Here is a 23,022-nt window from a genome sequence, read left to right as displayed (position 1 = left end):
GCGTAGAGCGAGGCAATAGCCCTCCTTCATGGCCGACTGACTAATGTGTTAAGTTGCTTATTATGTTGCTTGTGCACCACTGCCAACAGCAGCAGCGTCATCTCCAAGTCACTTGCGTCATGGCATTGGTAGCGAGAGCTGCACCACGCTAACCAACCAGAAGTTCCGTTTGCAACTTTTATTACGAAATAATACTGACGAAAAAATACAGCCTTTACAACTTATGTACAATACATACACGCGAAACGTGCGGGATCCCGCAAGCGGTGAGAAAATTAAATCATTGAGGCAGAGCGTAAGTGACCAGTCTGATCCAGACACCTGCTCGCACAGAGACCCCCCGTGTAGCCTTAACAGATTGTTGGGGCGAGTGCTTTTCACGAGCACCTATGAAGGCACACGAGGGCATGGGGGGGCAGCACCATGCCCGGCCACTTTTGTCTCCCTAGTGACGATGTTTACACATCGCACCATGTACTCATTTGAGACTGAGTCGACCTAGGGAAGGTCCAGGACTAGGTCAGATAATCCTCACTGGTGTTGGAGGCTGTGAGCAGAAATCAAACTCGGGTTGCCGGGTTCGTAGCGCAGCGCGATAACCGCTGCACTACTGCCCCCACACACAATACACCTGCCTCCACACACACACACACAATACACCTGCCCACACACACACAATACACCTGCCCACACACACACAATACACCTGCCCACACACACAATACACCTGCCCACACACACAATACACCTGCCCACACACACAATACACCTGCCCACACACACACACACAATACACCTGCCCACACACACACGCACAATACACCTGCCTCCACACACACACACACAATACACCTGCCCACACACACAATACACCTGCCCACACACACACACAATACACCTGCCCACACACACAATACACCTGCCTCCACACACACACACACAATACACCTGCCCACACACAATACACCTGCCCACACACAATACACCTGCCCCACACACACAATACACCTGCCCACACGCACACAATACACCTGCCCACACGCACACAATACACCTGCCCACACGCACACAATACACCTGCCCACACGCACACAATACACCTGCCCACACACACACAATACACCTGCCCCCACACACACACACAATACACCTGCCCACACACAAGCTACCTGCTCGCACACAAACCCACCTGCTTACACGCAGACACCTGCTCACATAGATGTCTTCTGACACAGACATCACACGAAGACAAAGATCCCCCATATAGCCCTAGACTGTTGGGGAAATGCGGTTAGCGAGCACCTATTAAGGCCGGCGCAGCACACGCGAGGGGTGGTGCGGCAAGCACCACGCCCATCTGCCTTTGTCTACCCAGTGATGATGCTTACACAATGCACTAGGTACTCGTAAGGCTGAGTCAACCCGAGGCAGGCACAGCAGCGGTTGAGATATCACTCGCCACTGATGTTAGCCGTGGCCGAGAATCAAACTCAAGATGCTGTTCGTGGTGCAGTGCACGAAGCATTGCACGAGTCACAGACACCAACACACAGCGACACTAACCAACTACTCACTCACACACACCTACTCACAGACACCTCTACACACAAACCAACACCTCCTCTGCATGTCCTGCCTCCCTCCAATACCTCCTCATACACTCGAGCAACAACCCAAAAAGAGATGACCTCCAGAGATGGAACCAGTCCTCAGTTTTGGTGGCAAATGAAATGGACGCCACACAATGTCACGTTTTTAATGTAGCTCACCTCCCTCCCTACCTCTAACATTCTCACTTTAAAGAGCCTCTCTCTCAAGAAACGATGCAGATTCAAATCCTCACGAAAATGCCACTGATTATGCGGTTAATGTCCAAAAGTGCATGCAAGGGTCACACGCACGCACCCGGAACGAGTGAACCGGGATCCTCGCTCTCGAGCGCGCTCAGGGGGCCGTGCCGAGCGTGAGAACTCAACCACTGGTGGCGGAGGGGGGGAGGACACGGTGGGGGCACAGCACCACGTGGTGTCCACGGTGGCGCCGGCTCTCGTCTCCGGGGAGGGGGGGGGGCACCACCATTTGACAATGTGGAAGCCACGATCGTTGGGTACTCCTTGGCAACTCCCCAGTTGAAAGCGGCGTCTCTGGGCGCTGCAGCCGAGGGGTTTGGGCGCCAAGCAGCTGGCGCTTGGAAAATGAAGGCAATGGGTTTGAGCAGTGGCACACAAAGTATGTTTGGTGTGAGCTCTGCTACAAGGAACAAAATGGGCCACTTTTTCCAACTTCTCCCCTGCCTCCAGGCCCGTAGTAGCCAGTGCAGTTCCACCACCTGCACAACCAAATGGGTTGGACTCTCCCTGGCTCAGGCTAGAATGCACTATTTTTTAAGGGTTCAACAATACTTTCTAAGCTTGAAGCTAACACACGCAAGTATACGATGATTATTCATAAGAGTTTCCTTTCCCATTGAAGAGAAACCCAAATTGTTTCTGGAGCCTTGTAAGGGACCCCCCGCAGCATTCTTCTGCCAACGTGTCACCCCCAAGTGTTCCGTCCATCGGCTACAGCGTCTCTCCCCTCCGCCACAACAAATCCGACTTCAACTACATCGACAGTAAATTCAATCCGTGATGTACTGTGGATTTAACAATAAAAATGTTTGTAATCAGAATAATACATACAAGTCAAGGTTAAAATTTCAATCAGCCGACTCCTTAAATCTGTATCCACCCACCCTGTTACCTGTAAACTCTACAGTTCGGACCCCCCAGTCTGCTAGGTAGAGGGGCCAGCTTCAGGCCCCCACCAAAGACCAACCTGCCCCCGTTGGCCTCCACGTGGTGCCGCACTTTTATCGCTGTGCCAAGTCTCATTGACGGCTCTGCCCCAACTAAATTGACGCACAGCGGGCGTGGCACCCAGGGCTACGACCCCCGCAGCAGCAAGGACGGTGTCACGCTTGTGCTGTGCCGCAAGTGGCCTGGCTCGTCCCACTTGGATGGTGAACCACCACCTCCCACGCTGCAGTGGCACCGTCGAGCAGTGGGCCACGGCGGCAGGGAAAAGGCGCCGGTCCGACGGGTGGTGATCGGATAAACCATGCCAAGAAAACTTTACCACGCGGTGAGATTTTTTTTCCCAGCGTTTTGTAGTGCAGTCGCCCATTACCCCTAAAAAAGGGAAAAGCGCAGTCGCTGTACTGAACGAAAATAAAAGAGAAAACTATGGAAATTAACAATCCGAATACAGAAGCGATGATTGGGTGGTATGACGCCTGAATTAGCTCCATGATCTTATGAGGTCGCTGTGGCTTTCGCCGGACTCGCAGCACCGCTCACCCCGCCCAACTCCTGCACGGACGTAAACATTATTAACGCTCCAGTAGATTTCAGATGCAACGTCAAGGCAGAGTTCACGGCACTCGTTGTTCCATGCCCCAGCGGTACAGCAACGCCCAAACACACCCCCCCCACCTCCCCAAGCGCACCACCACACAATTTATTTATACGTGGCAGCAATCAAATCAAAGACAGCACTGGCCACTCAAAGCCAGCCTTTTAAGCGCAAGCAAAGATGTGTCAATTTCACGCACGCAAACAAAACTGTGTGAGTTTCATGCCTTTTGAAAACAATTCTTTATAATGGGGAAAAAAAAAATCATTGTCAAAATGTTTGTTTAAAATGTTAGAATATACACGCGTGGAAGCCCTCGCCCTGCCGCAAGCCTGCCCAGCATTGTGGCGCCGGTCGACGGGATGAGATGAAGTGTGCTTCAGCAGCAACAGCTGCAGCATGACCATGGGCACCAACGCGCCACCCGCTACGCACCCCACGGCACGCGCCGTTTGTGCGCACAGGTACCGAGGCTTGGCTTCAGCCGAGTCGAACCACGCCGGTGACCCGCTAAATATTTCCGCTCCCCGGTCCACCACATCCAGAATACCTCTCGCGCTCAGGCCATGGGTATGAGTCAACGACTCCGTTCTGCCAGCGACCTTGTAATTTTGTACGAACTGGAGCCCTGGGCTGGACTTACCGACCACAGACCGCGCACACACATAGGCGGGCGACCAACCTCTGTTCGCACGCTGAGCTGGCCGCTCGGCGGGTCTGCTTCTACGCTGGCTAACTGCACCTGCAGGAGCGAGCGAATGACCGAGCGAGGCACTGGATTTGGTGGTGGTGGTGGTGGCCACTTCTTCAGCCCCACCCGTGGCTCCGCCGGCGCTGCCGCCGTCCATCACCAGTGGCCGTGGTGGTGGTGGTGGTACTGGCGCCAGACAGTGCGTGAGCGGCGGGCATCACAGGCTGATGAGATCCACGAGGTTCCCTTTGGGAGGGGTCATGTTCTCGGGGAAGAAATTGACGAGCGTGTCGAAGAGCTGCGAGCGGCGGGCATACGTCTCGTCCACGTCCGAGTAACCTGCGGGGAATGTGATGGGACAGTGATGGGGGGGGGGGAAGGATGACTCTAATGATGTCCAGCAGGCTCAGTGGCGGGGGTGGTGGCAGAGGGGCCAGTCCTCTCCGCTGAAACCGTCCAGATTGTGTCTACAAAACGCGACTGTTTGCGTAAAACAACTTGAATGGCTTAACGCATCCTCACGGAAGCCGCCGATGAAGATTTAACGATAGCCCGCAGACCGACTGGAATCGCCAATTTCAAACTGCAGGGCGCAAAGCAACTACACCTGACGATTTCAATCATTCATCGGCAGTTTCACAGATTCACAATGAGACCCCTGCTGAAACTGTCCACCTGGCTCGCTCAGCAACCTCAACATGCACCATCGCTCACCAACTCCCCAGCATACAAAAGACTGACGCAACACAAAAGCTTTTGCCTTGTGGGTCTGAGTAGGTATGGAGCGATTCACCTTCATGCCGAGTCAATGGAATCTCACGATTCGGTGTCATGTTCTTACAGCTCATTTGTCCAGTTTCAACCAGACAGTTTTATTCGCTCCCTCGCCTTAAACATTAACATGGGCACAATCACTTTTCTACAACTGGCATTAATTAATTATAGTCCTAAATCGCAACAAAGCCACCGCGTGCAGATTTCTCGGATGAATGAGCGCTGTTACGAAATACGACTCGTAGACGTCGCGCCGAGAAGGGGGTGCCGGGCGCGCACGCACGCAGCGCCACTCACCCAGGGGGATGAAGTCTGACGTGGTTTTGAAGAGAGACGACGTCAGCAGCTGGAACTGTCAAAGAGAAACAACACGGCAATGCACCGCTGGAGTTGTTTGACCATACTTCACCACGCCACTTAGAGCGAGTTGGTAAAAGGGGTGGGTGGGAAAGAGGAGGTCCTTGACCCGTTCAGATGTCACTCGTCACCGATGTTAGCGGAGGCAGGGAATTAACCTTCGGCCGTCGGGTTCATAGCGTAGCGAGTGAATCATCGCACTCCCCCTGGTTATCTCACAGCCTCTTGTTAGCTGGAGGGCGTGCAGATCCCATGCAGGTGGAAGATGAGAGATGCATTCCAGACAGTGGAACAAAAACATCTGTTCCACACGGGCGATACAAACGAGCCATTCCACTCACACGGGCGCTCATCTGTTCCCATAAGCCATAGATAACAAGAACAGCCGCCACTAGTGGTGGTGACGTCACCACACCACTTGTAAGAGGCTAGGTGCACTTCTAAGGCAATCACGTGATGCGAGTAAGGACCGCTGCTGGCAGGAGGTCAAAGGACAAACTCAGGTGCCATGGGTTGACTGAGGTGGCTGGCAGATGCACCACATGTGCTGCCCCCTCTGTGCCACCTCACTGCGTTTTTTTACCACCCCGCGCTCCGCTCGTTGTTGCGAGCGTCGCTCCTCCGCCCTCACACACACGTAGAGCCTGCTCGCAACTCGGCTGCTGCCCCTGATGAGAAGCCGCTACCTCTTTCGTCTCGGTGGGGTCGGAGTGATCCACGGTGTCGGCCAGCTCCGTCTGCAGGTACGTGAGCGCCGCCACGGGCTCCGTCACCGCCTTCTCCTGGAACCTGCACGCGCCACCACCGCCCCCCCCCCCCAGTTGTTAGCTGCGAGACTAGCTGTGGAGCGAGCCCGACTGCGAGGCGAGACTGTGGCTCGTGGGGTGAGCCGAGCAGAGCGGAGAGCCTAGCAGTAAAGCGAGCCTGACCTGTGCTTGCGGATGAGGTATCGGCAGCGGCGCAGGAGGTCTTCGCGCGCCGGCCGGCACAGCTTGAGGGCCCAGAAGTCGTCCAGTCGGATCTTGGGCAGGGTCGGCTTCCCGGGGTTTCCCCCAAACAGATAGTGCACCTGCCGGCAACGTTCACGTCGGTTAACATGCGGCCTACGACGGGAGGTGGCCGAGCGGCTTGGAGGTGTCATGCCTGAGATCCCGGATTCGAGAATCTGGGATTCAGCCACCTGTGATTAACTGGGTTTCTCAAGCAGAGCAGGTTGATATGTCGCATACAGAACAGCACTCGCGCGAAGCGAGGCCTACTTGAAATTACAGAGCCAGGGACCACATGGATTAAACATCCTACGCAGGTGGATGACACCGTTAGAATCGTTGTGTCAAGTAAGCGGGGCTTGGGCAGGTCACGTCACTGTAAGCGGAGACGGCCGACGGTTGAGAATAATGATGGAGTGGCAGCCTGGGGACGGGACGCGTCAAGGTTGGACATCCACCGAGGAGATAGAGCTGCGAGATCAGCTCGTGCGCAGCAGGGCGGCTCGCCGGATGATGACATTGCATGAGAGATGGCGGCGGCTTGTGGATCGATCGTGGCCGATGTTTAACGGTGAGCATGGAGGGGCTGCTGCTCACCTTGTGCACCTCGTCATACACGAGCTGGTGAGCAAAGCGAGGGCACGGCTCCTCCTCCACGCTGCCGCGTCCGGCAGCCCCTTCCTTCCCGGCCTGGAAGTTCTTGTAAACGCACGACCTTGGGGTGCACAGCACACGGCGCACGCAACTCAATAACTTGCATTAAAAAAAAATAAGAATAGGTTTTACCCTTTCTGGAAATAAAACTGGTGTTAAAATGTTCAAACACCAAATAGAAACTCTTTGCAAGGAATCAAGTTCGCATTCTTTGGGTCTTTCAGTAAAGTCACGTAGATAGGTTCAAAGAAGATAACAAAAAACTACGACGTTTCGATCGCAACACAAGCAGTCGTCTGCCTGATGACTTTCCTGATGACGAACGCTTATATTGCGATCAAAACGTCGTAGTTTTTTGTTATTTTCTATGAACCTATATCTACGTGACTTTCACCGAAAAACCCAAAGAATATGAATTCCTACAGTCACGAAAGCTTTAAGTCAAGATTTAATCAAGTTCGCATTCACCGCACGAACTTGTGGTGAACACAACAAAGCATGGCCTATACCATAAACAGCCTTCTTTGGCGCCTAGTCTCGCCAGTGTCAGACCAGAGAACGCCAAAAGGCGAAGTGGGACCTTTTTTATACTGGAAAAAAGGTCCCATTTCAATCGCTTGTACTTGGATATCTCCGCAACTGGTTGCTCGCAGTGGACACAGACGCTACTGGCAAGTGGCAACCTGCTCAGCGATCGGAAGCGACGTAATTCATCGCAATGTGACACGGTTGCGATCCACGACGTGTCGTTACGATCACAAATAGGCCGCGTGTACAAAGCGGTCGTTCGGTGACGGAAGATCAGGTTGCGTGATTTCTCAGCCTCGTCGCGTAGACGAGTCCAAGCAAAAGGACATCGGGTGACCCGTCCTTGCCCATCCGTCTGTGGCAAAACCGCACCGATCACACGGCTAACGGACTCACTCCCAAGCTCAACGAAGACAACATGACGGGGAAGCGAGCCCTGGTGTGCGGCGTGGGTCGTAAGGTCGCTTCCCGTCGGTCCGCACCACAAGCACCTCCGATTAGCACGGTTGGCTATGCACGGTGCGAAAGAAGTTCAACATACATCCGAGGTGGACGAAGGGAAGGGAGGCACGCGGAGTGCCGCGGCGGGTGTGGTGGCGGCAGCAGGCTCACCAGGTGTTGTGGACGATGTGGTAGACCCAGAAGGAGTTGCGTACGTTCTCCTCGCGCTTCTCCTTGTCCTTGCTCAGGCCCGACAGCACGTGGATCTCGTCCAGCTCGGGGTCAATGGTGGCGCGCTGCGTGAAGCCCGTCATCGGCACTGCCCATGCACGCAATCGCCCACGCAACAACCGTTAGGGCACGACTGGCATGAGACACCAACGCGCACGCAGGAATGGCACGGCACAACCGTTACGAGATGCACACATCACATGGCACACATACACTATGACGGCACAACAGTCACGTCACGGCACACACATGAGACCACCTTGTATGGCACACATGCGGTACTTGATGTACGGCACGCACCCGAAATCCACTTTCGGTTACGCGACAAATCGTTTCGCATAGCACTCTACTTTACAGCTAACACATATTTAGAACTTTGATTAACAAGTTTGTTGTTTCATAAACTTTTCAAAATATAAAAAACGATCATCACAACAAGCGATAGTTTGCAAAGTGGACAATACGGGGTAAGGCGTAGCCGAGAGCACCTCATCACCTCGGCCACACCGCACGCGCCGCGTCTCACCCATGCCGGACTCCTTCTTGGTGCCGTCCGAGATGATGTCCACGTGGTCCGTGTCCACGTTGTAGCTGAAGAAGTCGTTGAGGTACGTTTTGGCCCGCTGCCCACCAAACACGTACAGGTGGCGGTTCTTCTGCGGACACACACGCGGACACACAAGCAGCGGACTCTCACTCACTGGGCCTGTCGCTCAGCGTAATGAGGAAAAGCACAGAGAGGTGGTCCCTCAGTGCCGTGACCTCGAGGGTTATTTATATCTCGCGTGCGTGCGTCCATATCTATATATTCCTGGCCCCACCAGCCCCTCCTACGCCGTACCGGCCCTAATGAGTTCTCACCAACAGCACTTATAGCGCACTTCGCGACAAACCTGGCCACCCGAGTTCAATTCCCACTCACGGCCAATGCCAGTGACGATTATATGAACCGTCCTGGGCCTCCTCTAGGTCTAGTCAGCCTCAAATGAGTACCTTGTGCAGTGTGTAAACATTGCCAATGGGGAGATAAAGGTTGTGAAGCATGGTTCTGACCACCCACCCCGTCGTATACCGTGCCAGCCTTTATAGGAGCTCAGACCAAGTACACTGTTGCATGAGAAATCTAAATTATTCCACAAACATAACTCAATGCTCAATAAATTCCCTGTAGCGTGATCAATCAGCTCAGGAGGATTATTTTTAGACTGATCAGAGTACAATTACAAATTCAATGAAACATTAAACAGGTATAGGGTGACAATTGTGCTACAAATGCAATTGCAAGTGCAGTCACCATTAAGGATGGACAGCTTAGCATCAAATTACGATTGAGATGGGAGATGATTAACCGGGTACACGTCTGAAACAATTCAACACATTCATCACGAACACTGCCCTCTGCTTAAGGCCGCAGCGTTATCAACGAACATGGCGGGATAATTTTTCCCGTTATTCGTGCATCCACTGCCAAGCAGCAGCATCGCCACCACCATACAATTGGTTTAATGTTTAGGAAAGGGAATCCTTTTGGAGCTGCGGGGAAATCTCCCTTGTCGCCGCGCACCGTGTGGAAGAGCATGCAGTGGCCGATTCGGGACTGGATCTCCTCCGGGCCGGCGTTGCTGGAGTCCTCGCGCAGCAGGCGCCAGCAGCGTGTGGGGCAGTGGTAGGCGTACAGGCCGCTGAACTGGGCCTCCCCGCCACCGCCACCGCCACGGTTCTCGTCGCCCTGGCCCCCGCCGGTCAGGATGCGGCCCCCGAACGTGTAGACCGTGTGCCACTCCGAGTCCATGCACATCTGGCGTGGGGAGGAGGGCGCGGGGTGAAACGATCGGCGTGGGACGCAAATAACTTGTGCCTGGTGCCAAAAAAGTTTACGAATCTGCTCTCATACACACGCACACACGCCGACGCATCCCAACTTTTGCTTTAAGGTACAGGAGAAAAAGATGCGTCTTATAATCCAGAGAATACGGAAACACACAAAACGCCAGTGTCCAGAAAGTAGCTTTTGTTGCGAGTAGATGGACGAGGTGGGTAGAATGTACAGCCCGTCACTCCACTCCTGGATAAAGCCCCACCCCCCCCCCACATGCCGTATCAGTCACGAGGTAGTTTCACTGTGCTTCACCACGCCGGTAAATGCAGATTGGTGCAGGTGCAGGATTCCAGGACTGGTTCAGATAAAACTCGTCACTTACGTGAGACGTGGCCAGGAATTGAACTCGCTGGGTTTACAGCACGTGAACTGCTGCACCAATTAAAGCACAACTGACAGAAGAGCCTCTATTCTTTCAAGAAGTGGCAGTACCCACGCGTTTACCCACCACGCGTCCTACCAAACCACTAACTGTGGTGTACCCATTTATACTGCCGGGTGGACAGAGGCGGAATGGTGGATTTGAGAAACTTGCACCGTTGTTTAAACAGCTGGGCAGGGAGATGGAACAAAACCGGTCCAGTGTGATCACCAATACTACCAATGCAAGAGAGGTGACTAGTAAATCAACAATATTTCTTTCTACAAACACCTTGCTTAAAATCTCCCTCCATAAAGCACACAAAACTGCTGTGTGTATGCGGGCATACGTTGCGTGGGTGCGTGGGCAGCACTGTGTGGGGGTACAGTGAGAGCACAAACAACCCATTAGGCCAAGGTCATTGCCAACATCAGCTGGCCAGGGCAAAGGGTGGACCGGGGATTTCAGTACAAAAACAACCGCAGTGGCGGCGACGGCGGCGCGCAATCACAATCGCTCGCACTACTCCGCGGCACGACCGCCGAGCACGCAGGCGGCTGCCAATTCCAAACCCAAATGGACTCGCTCGCCCACTCGCCTGCAAACATCGTCACCGCTGACGCAATCGAAAGCACGAGAATCGCCGAGCGGCGGGCGCCGGCCCGAATCGCGGGCGCAAGAGATTCCCACAGTGGTACGTGGCGGGGCTCTGTCGCGCGCTCGCTAACCGCTTACAGGAAGAGACGGTGTCCCCTTTTGTCGGCTCGACGGCAATTAGATTTGTCGACCCCTCTGTGTACTCCTCTCCAATCGCTCCTCTCGTTTTCACCTTCCTTTGTCTACCTCTTCCTACTCTTCCCCTACTCTCCCTTTCCTGTCTCTTGCGTTTCTATTTCCCTTGTTTGCTGGACCACTGTTGGGGGGGGGGCACCTATTTTCCATGCATCACATTCTCTGGCTCAGTTCTTTTCCTGTGTATGTTGTTCTTGTAAAAATAAACTCTCGCGGATGATGATGTCACTGCCTCGCCTGGCGGTCAACGGCTCGACTGGAAACATCATCGCTGGCGGCTAAGGGAGTGCGAGGGGGGCTCAACAGCCCTCTGTCTAATCAACAGGGGTGGAGGAATCAACGAGGGCAGGTGACGAGAACGATAACAATGGTAGTAGCGATAGAAGAGCGACCGAGCCGAGTAAATTAGCGAGTGCGTGAAAAGAGCTTCCGGGCCTGCTACGTCATCCCTCTCCACGCCGCCACCGCCGCCATCTCACCTGGTGGTCGAAGACGAGCTTGGGCCCCCCGTCGGCCGACGTGTCCTCGCTCAGCAGGCTCCAGCTGCTGCCGTCGATCGAGTAGCGGTAGAAATCGCTCTTGAGCGCGTTGCTGCTACGCACCAGCGAGTCGAGGTAGCGCCCCAGCGTGTAGATGTGGCGCCGCTCCACGTCAATGCACATCTTGTGGCACGAGCGCGCGCTGGGGCCTCCCTGTGTCGTACAGGGGTGTCACGGTGGCAAGATGTTAACGACCTCACCTGGTATATAGGAGGTCACAGGTTAGATCCCGACCCCGACGCCAGCAGTATATTTGGAGTTTGCGTGTCTCTCTCCGTGGTCGTGTGGATTTTTCTCCAGATGCTCCAGTTTTTCTCACCACATTTAGAATCAACATGTATGATGAGTGTTTAGCCGCTATAAATTTCCACATGATGATAAGCCACTTCGTTGAGATATCATTTGTGGCCAGGTCGCTTCTGAAAAAGAGCTATAGAGCTTGGTGGGCCTCCCCTGAAAAACATTTAAATCGCAGTATAGTATACGACATGCGGGTGGGTGCAGGATGGGGGAGGGGGGCAGTAGGGGAGGCGGGGTAAAGGCTCTACACTCACGAGGCCCTCCTTCTGGAGCATCATCATCAGCTGTTGTCATTCCACTGCTGGATGAGCGCCTCCCCAAGCTCTCACAATCAACCAGGCACTTGCACGCGGAGTCCATCGCTTCATCTCCCAGGTGGACGTCCCATTGGATGCGACCCACGCCTTTGTTGCCACTCCCGTCACTATTATTGACCATCGTCCATCATTCCATCTAAGTTCTAGGTGCAACGCGCCCTGCCCAAGCCTTCTTAGTCGTCTCAACAGCCAATACGACGAAGACATTAACCTGCGTATGGTCTTCAATCCACGTGCTCTTTCGGTCTCCCTCCAGAGCAGGGTTTCTAAAGTCGAGCTACATCTGAACCAAAAATGGGCTTGCGCTAACTTCACCAACCCGCATTGGCCAGCATGGTGAAGTATAGTCAAACAAACCCCTCGAAAAAACACGTTGGGAAGACTTCATGTGGCAGTGGACTGCAACTTATTGTGAATAAATGTTACACAATTGGTTTATGTTAAGCCTGCAGCCACGAGTGGTGGACATTCACAGCAAGGTAAAAATAATCACGTTGCTCCGAAATCGAATCGCCACATGGAACTGCAACGACTCCTGGAATGGCTGGCGAGTTCATTGTCGAGTGCTTGTGTTAACAAACAAACATTCTGCAATTGAAACGTTAGCCCAGTAGAGAGCAGGCGTGAGAAACCCATTCCTTGCCCAGGGCTGCTGCATCGGATTCTCAAATGCCTTTGGCAACCCCAATAACAGCTGCCATTCGCCACTAAGTGGCAGTGATGTCACCACAGCGCTTGAACCAGTATAGGTTCTTCATTACTTGGCGCTTCTGGCCGTGTTTTATACTTGCGTGATATCCAGTAATAAATTATGACGGTGAACCTCATGTAGCCCATGGGTCGTATGATGTGAAGTCTTGGGGTGTATCTGGCAAGTGAGCCGTAGATTATCCATCCCTGTATCAGAGTGCACAGCTTAAAGGTCACCCGCTGTTTATAGAGCCAAGCTTTTACCGCATTGGCATAGCGGGCAATTTTCACAAAACACACTCAACTGTGCCCTCCGATGCAGGGGACTTTGAGCTCATCAACACCACCCTGTTCAGTGTTTGCTGCTGAGTCTACCGTGATTGGGAAGTTCCAGCGTAGCCCATAGCAGTGCTTTACAATTACAATCATGAATCACGCTGCTTTAGTCAATCCACTGCTGGATGAAGGCTTCCCCACGCCATGTCGGTCATGGGGGGACCCGCTTGACCATACTTCGGCACGCTGGTCAGTGCGGGCTGGAGTTGTGGGGCGCAGGATCAGTTCAGATGTCACTCGCCACTCGCGTAAGCCGTGGCCGGGAATCAAACTTGGGTGGCCGATCAAGATGCCACTGCTACACTGCTGAGATCCTGAGTTTAAATCCAGGCAGCTGGCTGTAATTAAACTGGGTTCTCAAGCATAGCAAGATGATGATGTCAGCCTGGTTACCAATGATTGCATCACATTAAATATGGTTGTGCAATTAATTTGGCTCTGTTCTAGCTCTGGGAATAAAAAATACGAGTTTGACTGTCACGTGACGGACATTAAAAGGCAAGGCAGGTGGGAAAGTGGTGTCACCTACTGAGGTCACTTGATGGGATCTCAAGACGGAGCTCTGCAATATCTGCATCTGTGGACCAGTTGCACTGCTCTGAGTTGCGAAATGGGAGTCTTCATCTCGCGACGTGCCACTTATCGCACGTTCAGGATTAAACCGTTCTTTTTTGCCGGTGATAAGAGAAATAAAACCTCACCTCCTTGGCGGTGTCCCTGGAGATACACGTCCACTGGCCGTTGGAGACACTGTACGCCCAGAAGTCCGCGAGGTCCTGAGTTCCGTCCCATCCTCCAAACAGGTAGACGGTCTCTGTGGCACGCGGGCGGCCAGGGGAGCATCACATCATACCTCTGCTTTGAAGCAGGTTGCATTTCATCAACATCATCAGCCCAGTATAACACACAGACCACTCTTTAATTAACATGGTACGACTTCCATTTGACATTAATTTGTGGTGACATCACCTAGTGCTTGTGAAGCCACATGACTTGTCGAAGGCTCGCTGGCACGAGGTCACGGGGCAGGCACAAGTGTTATGCGTTGACGGACTATATTGATTGGCAAGATGCACCATCTGTGCTCCCGACTGCACCAGCTTTCTGTGATTTAGCTGCCCGGAGCTCTGCCAGTTGTTGTAAGCGCCGCTTCTGAGGCTCCGATTGGACAACCATGTATATACACACATGCACACGGGATCTGACCTTAAATTGAATCAGTACACCATGTCACGTGGGACATGCATACACAAACGTTCTCTATCTTAATTTCAATCAGTGCTGTCTTAATGGCAACACAAGTTATTAGATTTTTCATTCGTATAAAATCAAGTGGCAGCCAACCCACTGGACTACTTGTGCGAGTTGCCAATCAGATTACTTATTCATTCACTAAATAAAGGTGACCTCTCTAAATGTTATAAAGCCACGGTGTTATTGAGTGCAGCAGCATCACCAGAGTAATTTGATTCACTTCACAAGCAGCATCATCATCACTGCAACTCGGGAGTCAGGCGAGACGCGTTTCGCAATCAACTTAATTAACATTTTAACGGCAAACGCGAATTAGACACAGACAGGCCACCTGCCGGGACTGTCCGCACTCACCTGTGTGGACGTCGATGACCATCTGGTGGCCTCCACGCATCCCAGGTCGGCTGTCATCGCCATCATCTTGAGGACACAACAGCAGATGAGGTCAGTGCCCTGTTGCCAACAAGCGAGACTAGGGATAATTCCTGCAAGGCAGCTCCTGAATGCACATCAGCTGCAAGAACCCCACCTTTGTAGCTCTTAGGTGTGATCTGCATCCACCTGGGCTTGTACTCTTGCTGGCTGATGTAGTGGTTGAACAGCCCCTCTGAAACGACAAGCAGTGTCGAAACAACTCACAAGATGTCCCGCGATTTTATTATTTGCAAACCATAATTATAAATTGTCGTGGAACAGTGGTGCAGGCGGTTAGTGCATTGTGCTATAAACCCGGCCACCTCAGCTGAAATCCCGGCTACAGCTAACATCAGCGGCGAGTGACATATCGGAACTGGTCCAGGGAGCCCCTTCAATGCACATTCACTAGAATAGTGAAGTATAGTCAAACGACATGGCATGGAGATGCCTTCCATCCAGCAATGGATTGGCAGAGGAGAGTAAATTATAATAATGTATCCTCTATAAACTCGCCAATTAAAGTGCGAGTTGAATACAGGTTTGTGTTACTATGCAATGGGGGAGACATTCGCCCAGCAGTGGGAAGTTACAGCAAAACAACAAAAGCAGAAACTGACGGGCAGTTGTTAGGGCAAAACACGTTGAAAATTACAGTCCCCTGAGCACTGGTTTGTGTGCCCACGGTTTGGGAAACCCTTTTCTAATTTCTCCAGTTTCCAACACAGTAAGTTTCTAAGAGCAACACAACTTTATACTCTGTTTGTTCGCGCTGGATCATCTGTACCAGAGTTATCGTACCTGCCGCGTTCAGAAGCGACGGTCAGTGCCAACACAAACACTTAGTTGCAAAGCGTTCGAAATCAAACCATAACGGATGATTCGCTGCACACCTAGAAGCGTGCGCGCAGTGGCTGGTGTGTCCGTCTGTCTGTGCGGACGTGCGGTGGCCTCACCGCCGACGGATTTCTCCACGAGCTGCTCGCAGGCGGCAAAGTCGCCCTTGAGCACGAGGCGGTCGTGCAGCTCCGTGAGCGTCGGGTGCTCCAGGGCGATGCGCGTCTTTTTCTGCAGCGACTCGAACGCCTCCGTGTAGTTGTGCTGACGGAAGTGCTTGAGGCACAAGCGGATCGCCTCCCGCTCGCGGTACTGTGCGGACGGAAACGATGGCTATGTCTCCTAGTCATCTACCGCCTACTACTCCAGTCCACCAGCAACCCAGAAATTGTGAAATTAAGCCCCGATTCTAGCCGATTAAAGAGACGCCGAGATGTCAGTGTGTGCATCTGTTATTTCTTGGTTAGATTGCTCCAACGCGTTTTTCTAGACTCTCTTGATGCTAAATAACGTGGGGTCACACTGCCTCGCAATGCTGCAGCTTGCGGAACAGCCAGATGGCCTTGTGCTCCCAGCACTCGTGGATTCACACGCAACAACAGCAGGAGATAAAGTAGGTTTCCTGCCATATGGCAACACCATTATACACTGTACAATACAAAGTTCACAATAATCACATCGTCAGTTTTATTTGCATTTTGAGCAGTGTGGATTGGCCAGTTACTTTGCCTTATTTTTGTTGCAAAGGAACCTGGGATGCTCTGTATTAAGATCGCTTATAAAAGCAATTTGTATGGAGTCTGCGGACATTTCTACGCGATTCGCTGGGCGTCTTTATCACGAGACGCACCTTGCTATACCAATGCAGGCAGGGCAGCACCACATCAGGAGAGTCCACCCCGTGCATCTCCACGTACCAGATGCTGAAGTTGAAGCTGGGGCCCCATGACAGGATGGGAACTGGGCACACAAACAATTACAAGAACAACAACACAAATGCATGGATTTTATAAGGCTTTCCAAAATGTGTTTTTCTCTAGACGTATTTAATTAGCGGATAACAGCAATAAATTTACGAGCCGCAAAACGAGATGCTGTCACACAATGCATGACGGGTGACGTGAGGAGATGACATCACACACAATGACTTCGTCGCCTTAGCCAACCAAGTGAGATGGTCGATGGCTCAGGTAAGTGATTGATCATGGCTGACAATATGATCGGTGAGCTTATTAAAAATCGATATTCATAAAAAAATGTATGCATCGACGCAAGTGTCCAAGCCCGCACCTATTTTAATCCAGCGGCAAGGAAACATCTGATCTTCGATCTTATGCTTCAGTGAAAAGGTCTCCTTGTTGTGGTCATTCTTCAGGCCGCTGCAAAGCACACAAATGCGTTATTAAGTGGAATGTTTTTTTTTGTCACAGTGGGAACTAAAAGAGGAAATACAATAAAATACAATCCTCAACCACAACGATGCAGCTGGCTTCATGCACTGAACACTTAAGATACTTTTTTTTACAGAAATCTACAACAAATTATACATTTTTCAAATGTAGTATAACTGATAAACAATAGAAAAAAAACATTTACAACTCTAGTTCTGTTTAATACAAAGGCTTAATTCTTACATCGGCCTCACAATCCCAACCATTACCCCTCTCGACCCCTACAGACTTCCGGGTCAAACGCATAGACCGACCTAGCCAGGAGCTCCGTCATGTTGTCCTCGCTCATGCCGCCGTAAATCTTGAACTTTTTGAGGTTGCACACGTGCGTCTTCTCGTACTTGCCAAACGTGATGCTCTGCACCACGGCCGTGCGTGCCAGCTTCAGCAGTAGGAACTGAGCGAGATCAAAACACGCAGCGGGGGAACATTACTCACAACGACCACACAGGTTTCACAGTTTAAATTCTTCAACCGGCGGGATGCTGCTGTAAGGTCTAATGGTTAGCACGCTGGACTTGCAAGGTCTCCGGTGCAATCTCTGAATGTGATTAAGTATCGTAAGAACCTAAAACTAGGATTCAACCGACCAATTGATGAATCGTGAATTTCCTCGAGAAAACACTTTATACACCTGGCAGTTCACCAGCAATGGTTTGAGGAAGCCTGACTGCTGATGAGAAACAATGTCAAAACAGTCTAATGTTTTCCTTATATTGAGCCAATGCTGCTGATTATGTGCACTACTAGAAGGCCGTGTCACCAATAGAATTTGTCAAAAACACCAGTGACATTTAACGTGCAGAAATAAACATGGCAATATATTGTCATTACAGTTCTCCACAACGATGTTTGGCGATTGTTTTGTGTTGCGTACGTATAGACGATTAATTGGCTGACAACATCTTAATATGTAGAGCTTGGGAAATTGTTGGCACCGGCACACTGGTTGGCTGCTGCCTTCCACTTTTTTTCTGTGCCTCCTCGACGAGTGTGAGATGCAATTTGGAAGGACGCGCGATGCAGAAGTGAACATTATAAATGGTAGTAGGATCTCGAGCAGTGATCCCTCTGCACCTGCGGAGGGTGGTTGCTGTCCGAGGACCATCGTGACGACTGGTCGTTGGAGATGTCCACGAGGATGTTTCTGGTGGGCGACGACACGGGGAGACAAAAACCTCATCAAGTAAAATCCACAGAGCGATGGCAACCCACGAAGTTGTCTGTTCTCTGCAGCAACCCTTGAACTAAACTAGTTTATTTTCTTCAGCCAAGAAGAGAAACTGAAGCGGCATTTTCCACTCTGTATAATTTTTGTTGTGGCATACATTTTCCAAGCTTGACAATCTGTGTTGAATGATGTTATGCTCTCCCTGATTGTATTTCACTGTCCTGTAACATTAATCCAGGTCACCCTTGCAAAACAAGACATGATGCTGTTATGAGTTTGGAGCTGGTGAAATAAAGTCTATTGTTTCTTATTATTTAATATACAGAGAAATGTTGCCTCGCAAGGGATTGTGGCTCTGCTGTATGAAATCGCTCGTTATTCGACATTGCTAATTTAAACACCGAACCTCATTTATATCGAACAGTCCTTATCCAAGTTACAAAATAAAACCACTCAAGCATTTACAATCTACTCGCTCGCTATGAGGGTGCAATCCCGAGTTCAGTCACACAAGATAGCACTGCAGACCACGTGCAGCTATTCAAGGCGTTTGTAAAAAGCATGCATTGATTTGTATTGCAAAAAAAACACTCGAGTAGTTTTACGATACTACTTACGAACCTCCTCTTACAAGCCACAATGACATTAATTTATACCAACCGCAGAGTGCTCTCCGACGCAAACTACGTAAACCGACTTCAGCTGCTGTACGCATCCGCTCATCGGTCTACATTACAACGTGAAACAACCACTTAAGCTCGTTAACGTTGCCCTCATATGGAGACGATCACATAGCAAATTATCTTCCTACCTCTTTGGACTTTATTTTGATACGAAGGAACATTTGGGCAAAACGTCGCCTTTCACATACGTTTCGTTTTAAGGCAGTGTTGCAGACGAATTTGTTAATTTCAGGGTTTTTTAAATATTATATGACAGAACGACTCGAGTGGTTTCCAGCAAATAAAAACCCGTTTTTAGTCTATCAGCCTATACAGGCTTTCCAGACCAAACTATTAAGGAGTATGTGTTTAAGCATGCAAACTATGGACCCGTTTCGACTTTCCCGGTCTCATCGGAAGACAGGTTTGCCAAATAGAAGTTGCTGGGTTGACGGGTATTTTGGCAAGAGCACTTCATATACTGAATATACACTCACCATTGGAACCTCATTTGCCAGTAAAAAATATGATAATTGTTTTTTTACCCTTCTATCTGGCAACAAAACTGACACCTTTTTTTTGCATTATGAATGCAGGTATTGTGGTCTATGCAAACATGACTCCTTGTAAAAAAGGTGTCAGCTTTGTTGCCAGATAGAAGGGTAAAAAAACAATTATCATATGTTTACTGGCAAATGAGGTTCCAATGGTGTAAATGCTTACCCCGAGCTCTCATACTCTGATGGTGCATTGTCTTTGAGTTGTGCGCCTTTTAGCGTCATCTGGTCCAACCCATGTGAGACTAGGCTCTAAGGAAAGCTGTCTCGGGTGTGGACCAACCAACTTCAAGAACAGTGCATATATTATCAGAGTTATGTTTTTTGTTTGCATTATGGCTGCAAGTATTGTGGTCTATGCAAACATGACTCCTAAAAAAGGTGTCAGTTTTGTTGCCAGATAGAAGGGTAAAAAAACAATTATCTTGAATATACACTCTTGGATCCCATTCAACGCATAGCACGTACTATACCGCACACTCGTCAAGCGGAGTCGTGGAGTGGTTCATATGTGCACTACTCGCTCGGTAATACACACTGCTAAGTGCAACCACTGGCGTTGTTGTGTAAGTTGTATTAAAGACTGCTTAAGACTCAATTCGTTTTACAAAACCGGCCACCAACCTCCCCCTACAAATGTTAATAAAGCCGCTTCCACGACTTAACACAAACATGAAGGACTGATTTCGTCTGCGTACTCCGCGACGCGTCAGGCGATCAATTGACATGACCACAGCCATTCATGTTTATGGAACACCGCTCAACAATCGCTATCTATCATGACCGATCCACTGCTGGGCCCCGCGATGTAGCAATCCACCAAACGTCCACACACGAAATCGTTCCCGTCGCTCCATCTCCACGTCTCTGCCTCTCTCTCTCTGGCGCGCGTTGCAAGCTTTGGCTTCCACTCCGTAATTATCCTTGACCGCAACCACACGCTCGCCAACCCTCCCCCCGCTCACGAAGCGCATCCACCCGCTTACGTTACTTTGCACGTAATCTCCAATGTGCACCAACTAAAAGCGATTAAACTATTGTACAAACATTAATATTGACCCCACCGCCCCTCACGCAAGCACACCCGCGGAGCTGCGACGGCTCTGGGATGGATCCCTCGGCTAGGGCTAGTGCGCCTCAAATCGGTCCAGCGGCTCAGGCAAGTAGGGAGGGCGTAGGCCGCGACTAGGCCCAAGCAAGAGCGTAATGGCGGCGGGGTGGCAATGTCTAAATATCAACGCACGAAGCAATTGGCGACACTTCGCACTGGCGCAGGGGTAGACAGCAACCTCGTCGCGGCGCGATCACAGACTCACTCGGGCACGTAGGAGGCCGAGTAGCTCGACCACTTGTGCACGGAGTAGGCGAGGCGGCGGCCCACGGCCTCCATCGCCAATGCTGAGCGCCGCCCTCCAACGACGCCCATTGGCCGCGAGCGCGCCCACGTGACGGGCGAAAGAGACGCGCGTGGTTGGAGCGGCCGCTTTGGATTTGGACCAATGGGAGCGCGGATTAAGGATTTGAAATTGGGACGCACGTGGTGGCATGCCAGGCTCAGCAGCTTCCAGCCTGGTCAATCATTGGAGCTGTGGCTTCAAAAAAGGCCGCCTTTCTTGAACCAAACACATTATTTGGTGATTGCGCTAGCTCAGTAGTACCACTGTAATCTGGGCTATTTTCATATACAAGGATATTGCCCGTAGAGATGCTCTTTATTTGTCTGACCTGTTATTACCATTGGATAGTTCCAAAAGTCTGCGATGCGCGTCTGATTGTATGTTAATAGTTCCCAGATTTTGCGAAAGCATTTAATGTAGCTGCCCCAAAGTTTTGGAACCACTTAGTTTCGTATCTTGGCATCTACGTTCTGCCATCACTATCCTCATTTAAACTATCAAAATAGCTAGAGTTAAGTGTGAACATAATTTTGCAACATAATTGCTGTTATTAAGTTTGTGTTTTAAATATCTAATTGTGGAATGCTTTTTAGCTCGATTGGCTTTCCTCGGGAAATAGACTTTTGATTTTGTGTGGAGGAATATCAAAACTACACGAATTCTCTCGTGAAGCCCTCTAGTGGCTAGCAGACCTCAATATTGACATTTTGCTCCTGAAAAATATTGCACGCAATACTCGATTTGCCAGGCTCAGCAGTTTCCTGCCTGGTCAATCAATCGAATTATATTGCTCCAAAGGGGCCTTTCTTGAACCAAACACATTATTTGTAGCTGCTGCGTTGGCAGTGGGCCAAGAGCACAATTAACAACAACTCAACACACTCGTCAATAACACTTGACACCGTGATGTAAACAAGTGCAGTCTCCAACTCTTGTTATCTCTTTGGACTCTCTGTGTAGTATGAATAATGGTCATTGCCCGAAACGTCGCCTATGATAATTTATTTCTTTTAAGGAAATATTGTTGAAGAATTTGTGGAAGACGTTTTGTTTTTCAAACCAAGGCCTCTGCACATAAATTATTATTCTCAAATTTAAATTTAATACGATGCAGCAATAATATTAATCAGGTTCATGTCAAACCTTACATTTGTCGAAGGGTGTTCATCTTTATCTCTAAATGCCAGGCTGAACCGGGTACGTTTAAACATTTTTAAAGCACTTGCCAGAGAATCGTTTGGTGCACATTAATGAATAATCTATAAAACAATCATCACACTCAAAATGGGCGTCAATAACATTGCCTTAAAGTGAAAAGATATAGAACAAGCATCGTGTCAGGCAATGGTCAATAGCCATTACTATTATGTATTTTTCCTTTTAAGGCAGTATTATTGATGCATCTTAGGTGTTAAGTATTTTTTTGTTAAAATAATCACGTGTCGTTGTGGAGAAATATAAGTAATAAAATAACCCTTGGCCTACTTTTTCACGATGACCGGACGTTTTTGAAGAGGTGGATATTTTCACACTTGACCCCACCACACACCGCCTGCCGAGTAAATTAACAGTGGTGTGCCCGGTCTGTATTACTGTCAAAAGAAGCTTCATAGCTCATCGGATCGTGGAGGATGGTAAAGGCGGAGGAGCATAGAAGTACAAAACAAGATATTTATGCAACTTCCCTCTGCTGACGACAAACTACATCTGCCGCCCACAGCTCACAGCATGTGCTGCGGTGCAGTGGTGGTTATCGCATTGCGCGTCGACTTTGGCGACTTGAGTTCAATTCCCGGTCATGGCTAACGTGGTTGGCGAGTGATACCCAAACCAGTGCTGACCCCCACACTTTCCCACTGGGATTTTTGCACACAGTGTTGGTGTCCGGTGCTTTTTCTGCAATATTTTGCTGTCTTTTCTTGGATTTTCTGTTTGCACATAGTCACTTTAAGATGTTTTATTGTTCATGTGTTTTGTTTGTTGTTTGTTGCGGTTGCACCCGATTCA

General features: G+C 50.4%; 1 protein-coding gene across 9 annotated transcripts; it reads right to left on the bottom strand.

Annotated features, from left to right (window-relative positions):
• Positions 1–163: 163 nt before the first annotated feature.
• MKLN1 (muskelin 1) lies at positions 164–21,049 on the bottom strand. 9 transcript variants are annotated; one of them, XR_013637210.1, is made up of 20 exons: positions 20,935–21,049; positions 18,306–18,375; positions 17,483–17,625; positions 17,068–17,156; positions 16,628–16,737; positions 15,897–16,110; positions 15,056–15,133; positions 14,881–14,946; positions 13,974–14,086; positions 11,570–11,782; positions 9,623–9,856; positions 8,585–8,714; positions 7,999–8,146; positions 6,802–6,919; positions 6,145–6,284; positions 5,902–6,004; positions 5,156–5,210; positions 920–4,423; positions 824–852; positions 164–706 (listed from the first exon to the last, which is right to left on the bottom strand). XR_013637210.1 is itself a non-coding variant. In XM_078861118.1 (18 exons), the coding sequence occupies exons 1-18, from the start codon at positions 21,042–21,044 to the stop codon at positions 4,302–4,304; spliced, it is 2,256 nt and encodes a 751-aa protein (XP_078717244.1). In that variant the 5' UTR covers positions 21,045–21,049; the 3' UTR covers positions 164–4,301. The 9 variants fall into 9 exon arrangements, 2 of the variants coding, with proteins under 2 accessions (XP_078717244.1, XP_078717245.1); XR_013637205.1 differs by having other exon boundaries at positions 824–4,423; XR_013637206.1 differs by having other exon boundaries at positions 164–852.
• Positions 21,050–23,022: the final 1,973 nt, after the last annotated feature.

This window comes from Lampetra fluviatilis, chromosome 11 (assembly GCF_964198595.1).
Source record: "Lampetra fluviatilis chromosome 11, kcLamFluv1.1, whole genome shotgun sequence".
Taxonomy (NCBI): domain Eukaryota; kingdom Metazoa; phylum Chordata; class Hyperoartia; order Petromyzontiformes; family Petromyzontidae; genus Lampetra; species Lampetra fluviatilis.
The sequence above is the reverse complement of the archived record's forward strand: the minus strand, read 5'-3'. Positions and strand labels throughout refer to the sequence as shown.